The sequence below is a fragment of the Pinus tabuliformis genome, chromosome X, assembly GCF_031772625.1.
Source record: "Pinus tabuliformis cultivar Carrire ecotype Pingquan chromosome X, CPIR1, whole genome shotgun sequence".
Lineage (NCBI taxonomy): Eukaryota > Viridiplantae > Streptophyta > Pinopsida > Pinales > Pinaceae > Pinus > Pinus tabuliformis.
In genome coordinates, this window is record NC_142308.1 from 316,897,209 (window position 1) to 316,903,236 (window position 6,028).

Sequence of the window (6,028 nt, forward strand, 5' to 3'; positions counted from 1 at the left end):
GCGTGGACCATGCTAGTTGTAGAGTGTGGGAGGAGTGTTAGGCCTAGAAACTGGAAATTTTATATACATTTAGGGGAGTTCATCATGAAGTTGAATGAACCATGTACCTAAAGGAAATCCTATTAAATTCACTGTTGTGTTGTTTAGGTAACCATGTATTTGAATTGATGGTTGCTCCTCTATATGGATTTTGACAATCTGGTGATTTTTACATGAATGAGCTATGAGATGCAAGTGGCAGGTTAGATTAGATATAGACTTTGTTGTTCAAGGGATTCTTAAAGTCATGGGAAATCATGGAGTAGATATAGACTTTGTTGTTCAAGGGATTATTAAAGTCATGGGAAATCATGTCTTGCAAAGGACTGGATGATGATGAAGACCTAGCCCATGAAAGAGTGAGAGAAATACTGAGTAGGGAGTTGGTGTTGGAATTATTAACTAACTTTGTTGACCAAGGGGTTCTTCAAATCATGGAGTATCATGTCTTGTAAAAGACTAAATGTTGATGAAAACTTAACCCAAGAAAGATTGAGACAAATACTCAATAGGGGGAGTATTGGAATTATTAACTCCTAGTAATTTAATAAATTATTATGTTATATGATTTATTATTGTATTAATCATTGCAAAATAATGTTTATCTTTACCTAAATAGTTTTATTTTAAAAGGTTTTAATAAATTATTGTGTAGTATGAAAAGATTATAATTTGTTATTGTATTAATAATTTTAAAATAAAATTTATTTTTATTTGAAATTTTAAATCATATATTTTAAGTTTTAAAATATTGTGAAATTAATTAGATATGAGATCCTCTCACACTAATTAACTATTTTCTTAAAAAAAATATTAAAAAAATATCATAAAATATCCATTTTAAAACCAAATTTAATATATTTATATTTTATTACATTATTTATTGAATAAAATCCTCAAACACTAACTCCAAACTCTAGGACAAAACAACCACTTCATGAAAGGGCCGAGCCATCTTTTGTCAAGGTTATTTATTAGCTTCTTGCTATGCACCAGAATAGAGGTTATTACCTTCATGCCATGATCTAGAGGTTTGCTTCTTGCTATGGATCAGAATAGAGGTTATTACCTTCATGTGAGGTTTTCTTTTATCAGATAAATGAGTCGTTTATAGATGCAGAGGAATTGTTTGGATAGTTAAAAGTGGCTAGAATTTAGGTAAAAAAATTTCAAAATTTTTTGTATATGCAGTATTTGAATCATATTTTTATAGTGGAAATAGATTCAGCACCATCAAAAACGTCTAACACACCTAAAGTTATGAATTTTAATAACTTTTATTTAAATTTACAAAAATCCTTACCAATTTTTTTCCAAACTAAATTTCTACCCCTTTCAAAATAAAAAAGCATAATTTTTAGGCTACCGCTCAGCTAAATGGTGATTGGATGCTCTCTAAAACATTCCGGACAAGTCAAAAAAGAGATTCCTGTATCATTTTCATCTGTTAATCCCCTCCCTCTCGCCCTAAGAAAGGGAAAACATCCGCCCACACGGCTCCAGCAATCCCCCTCCCTCTCGCCCTAAGAAAGGGAAAACATCCGCCCACACGGCTCCAGCAATCGAGATCTCATCTGAACAGTCAACCCTCCCAACTCATCGTGACAGACACTGTTATCAAGCGATTTGACAGGTATTGTTATCTGCATTATTCTTTCCCAACCTCACATTTTAATATCTCGAAAGATTCCTCATGTACAATACCAGGTTACATAGCTACACAAACGCGACTCACGGTTACAAACTATATTTGATTTTTTTTTATTGCTGGTACCAGTCAGACTTGGCATTGCAATGATTCAGTGGTTTCATAGTGAGGACTCTGTTTGCTAGGCCCTGCTTCTCCATAGCTGTAATTGCAGGTGAGGCTTCCTGTACTGTCATCTACCCAAACTCACTCCTCAGCCATGTCTAACGAAGAGCTTAATCGAGCCGCTGACTGTGTTGGCAACCTGAGCTTTAAAGGATCTGACCGACGGTAATCACTGTACAGCAGATATACTCTTTCCTTTTTAATTTGCAATCTCTGATTTGGGAATTCAATTTTTCGATACCCTGTTTCCTTTTAGTTATAATATGTGTGAAGCAGTGATTCTGGGGAATGATCTGTGAATGCAGATTGGAGGGCAAGGTAGCAATAGTAACGGGTGGGGCAGCGGGGATAGGAGAAGCCATCGTTCGGCTCTTCACAAATCACGGAGCCAAAGTCGTAATCGCAGACATTGCAGACGAAGCCGGGAGAACACTTGCAGAATCCCTTTCCCCTGCGGCCACTTTCCTGCACTGCGATGTGAGCAAAGAAGAGGACATGAGGGCAGCGGTGGATTTGGCCATCGAGAAACACGGGCAGCTCGATATCATGTTTAACAACGCAGGAACTATAGATATTGTTACGGTTGGAAGCGTGGCAGAGTACGAGATGGAGCAATTCGATCGAGTAATGAGGGTAAACGTAAGAGGAGTGATGCTGGGCATTAAGCACGCGGCCCGCGTGATGATCCCGCGGAAGAAGGGCACCATAATCTCTACTGCAAGCGTTGCAAGCATTATAGGCGCGTCTGCTCCATACGCATACACGGCCTCGAAGCATGCAATCATAGGGCTGATTAAGAACGGAGCAGCCGAGCTTGGGAAATACGGGATCAGAGTCAACGCTGTCTCTCCTTCTGGCTTGGCAACGGCCCTTGTAGTCAATTACAGGAAACAAGGCAATTCCTCCGCTGTTTCAGAGGAGGATAAGGCCGCCGTGGAGGCCGTCTGCAACAGTGTTGCAAATTTACAGGGGCCGACTCTAAAAGTTGAGGATGTTGCGGAGGCTGGGCTGTACTTGGCTAGCGATGAGGCTAAATATGTTAGCGGGCATAATCTTGTACTGGATGGTGGAATCTCTGTTGTTAATCATTCTTGGAGGCTCTACCGATGAGTTTGAATCAGATGAGTTCTCTCTAATAGATTTATAACACAGTTATAGTATTTTGTTTCTTAATTTTTAAATTAAGTTGAGTACAGGTTGGAGTCAGGTTGTTTATTCGGTAGAAGAACATCAAAATTATGTTGGTATGTATGGGATGAACTATGTTCAATTTCAATGTTTCCGGGAATATTTTTAAAAGCTGAATTTTTTTTAGAGAGTTTGAATTAGAAATTTAAAGAGCTTAAATTCATCTAATTTTGGATTTATTATGGGCTAATTCTTAGAGTGTAAAATTTTTGTCAAATTCCACATTCCAAAAAGAGTTTTGCACCATTTGATCCCTCTAATTTTGGATCTATTATACCTCTATCAGAGTGTAAAACTTTCATCAAATTCCACACTCCAAAAAGAAGGTTTACACCTAGAGGGACACTCCAAAAATAAGGTTTGCACCTCTAAAGATTTGATCCCTCTCTGCCCATGAAGGTTTACACCTCCCCCGATCTAAACCCTCTCGACCCATGATAGAGCCTGAGTTAGATAGTTCTAGGCTTGTTATTTTTAACTGTTTTAAATTTTTTATTTTGGCAAATATGAATAAAATTTCAACTTTAATGAGAGACACACAGAATTACACATCATATAGAGCTATAGAATGCCCCTCTAAACACAATAGAAATTAAAATTAAATTATAAATAATATTTACATATATTTTATTTTGTATAATTTTTAAGCAACTTAATTCACAATAATCATATTATAAAATATTATATAAATCATAAAATTCAAATTTCAAATCATCAATAAATCAAACTTTAAAAACTATAAATATTTATTATCATTATTTTTTTGTAATAACATAGTAACAAAATAAACCATTTCAAACAACGATTTTTGTAAATTCATCTTATTTTAATTTATAAATAATATCAAATTAAAAATAAAAAAATTATATACAATATATTAGTACAAATAAAATAAATAACATCAAATTAAAAATAAAAAGTTCACATACAAGATAGTATTATAGATAATTTAAAAATGTATATCTCATATATATAATTATAATTATAATTTTTTTGGTTGCCGACAATTATATAAAAAATTATCCTTGTTTTATTTCCTTATTATCAAGAAGGTTGAGTGGAGTAAAGTTGTGATGGTAGTTAATTTAAATTTGACTTAAAAAAAAATTTTAGCTCATACTATTTTATTTTTACATTTTGAATTTACAATTTTTGTGATATTTTCAAATAAGGATAGTGATTAATTTCTTTTTCCTATTACAACAATCTTTTCATATCAGTATTCATCAATTTCTTTATTCAAATTATCATATTTTATATCTTTGAATAGGAAGTGATTGCTTTTTATTGGTTTTTTTTTTTCATTACAACAATCTTTTCATATCATTATTCATGAATTTCTTTATTCAAATTATCATATGTTATATTTTTTTAATAGAAAGTGATTATTTTTATTTGTAATTTTTTTTATAATGGATTATGGAATGGGTTAATAGATGAAATGATCTTTTTCTAAATATTTGTTTTGGTTAATTTTGTTTAAATTTTTGTAAAAATTTTTAAAAATTTTAAATTTAAGTTATTTAATCTATCCAGTGTTTCAACTATTTTTTAGTGTGTTGAATCAATATATACATTCAAAAATGCATTTTAAACGATAAAAATTTACAAGTTATATTGCTGAATTCCAGCTATAAAAATCATTTCATCTATTAATTAAAATACACCTTTGTTAATTAAACTCCACTTTAATTAAATATGATATCTGAATTCCAGCCATAAAAATCATTTCATCTATTAATTAAAATACACCTTTGTTAATTAAACTCCACTTTAATTAAATATGATATACTAAAATAAATTTATAATATACTAAAATACACCTTTGTTAATTAAACTACACTTTAATTAAATATGATATATTAAAATAAATTTATATTTTTTTGAATAAATAAATATTTGAAATTTTATATGATTCTATATTATTTATATCTATATTATATTTATTGTATTAAAAGAGATTCTACAGCTCAATATGATGCGGCTCAACTTAAAATTGACACATTTATTTTTAAAAATAAATATTTAGTTCGCAGTTCTTCACTCCACCATTCACTCCACCAACCGTTCCTATTGATCCATTTTCGAAACCTTGCGATCAGATTTTTCACCACCTTTCAGTTCTCGACTTCATCCAATTTGCAGTATGTGGTAGAATCATCTGAAGTGTACATTACAGATTGTAAATAAAATAATTGTTTTAATTGTGATTTTTCGGTACTGGAATTGTGTGTAAAATTTTGATTCGTGTTATTTAAATTGGTTTTTTGATTGTATATATAGATTTAGAAAGCTGAAAATTTTTTAGGGCACTTCTATTGTGTAGGGGTTACCTATCAAGCTTGTGATTTCAATAAATTCCTGCTAAGTTTTAGAGAAATTAACTTGAAAAACCCACTGGAAAAGCTTCCAAAATTTTCACTAAAGACAAATTGAATAAAAAAGGAGTTGTCTTTAGTTTGATTTTTTGGACTAAGGAGCTGTTTTCAGTGTGATTTTTTGGACTACCACGTAAATTTGAAATGAAATCTTGATCTGTATTATCTAAACTGATTTTTTGATTATATATATAGATTTAGCACCATGAAAAACTTTTTGGACACTTTAATTGTGTATCCATCAAACTTGTGATTACAATAACTTTTTGTCGAGTTTTAAAAAAATTAAATCAAAAAAACCCAACAAAAACTTCTAAATTTTTTCACTGCAAACAACTCAAAACAAAAAACAAAAAATTGTTTCTAATTAACTTTATCGACCTTTTGGAATTGTCTTATGTCAGAATAAATTTGAATATCGCCGAGTTCCAAGGTTGACTATTATAAGTTGAGTTTCAATTTCAATTTGCAGATCAGTAGTGCGACTTCTCGAATTCCACAACTTTGGAAAACTGAAAAATGGCAATGTAGATAGGCAAAACTGCCCAGTGCCACCTATTTTGTATTTGTCAGTGGAATCAGAAACACTCGTATTAAGAAAGATTTCAAA

General features: G+C 31.5%; 1 protein-coding gene across 2 annotated transcripts; it reads left to right on the top strand.

Moving 5' to 3' along the window:
- Positions 1–1,556: 1,556 nt before the first annotated feature.
- Positions 1,557–3,165, top strand: LOC149139700 (short-chain dehydrogenase reductase 2a-like). Of its 2 annotated transcripts, XM_089446704.1 has the most exons (3): positions 1,557–1,672; positions 1,817–2,017; positions 2,158–3,165. In XM_089446704.1, exons 2-3 carry the CDS (start codon positions 1,947–1,949, stop codon positions 2,960–2,962), a joined length of 876 nt encoding a protein of 291 aa, XP_089302830.1. In that variant the 5' UTR covers positions 1,557–1,672; positions 1,817–1,946; the 3' UTR covers positions 2,963–3,165. The 2 variants fall into 2 exon arrangements, with proteins under 2 accessions (XP_089302830.1, XP_089302829.1); XM_089446703.1 differs by lacking the exon at positions 1,557–1,672 and having other exon boundaries at positions 1,759–2,017.
- The last annotated feature ends 2,863 nt before the right edge of the window (positions 3,166–6,028 follow it).

Coding starts and splice junctions, on each gene's coding strand:
- LOC149139700 (XM_089446704.1), top strand. CDS start 1,947: ATGTCTAACGAAGAGCTTAATCGAGCCGCTGACTGTGTTGGCAACCTG. Junction 2,018..2,157: donor TTTAAAGGATCTGACCGACG/GTAATCACTGTA, acceptor CTGTGAATGCAG/ATTGGAGGGCAAGGTAGCAA.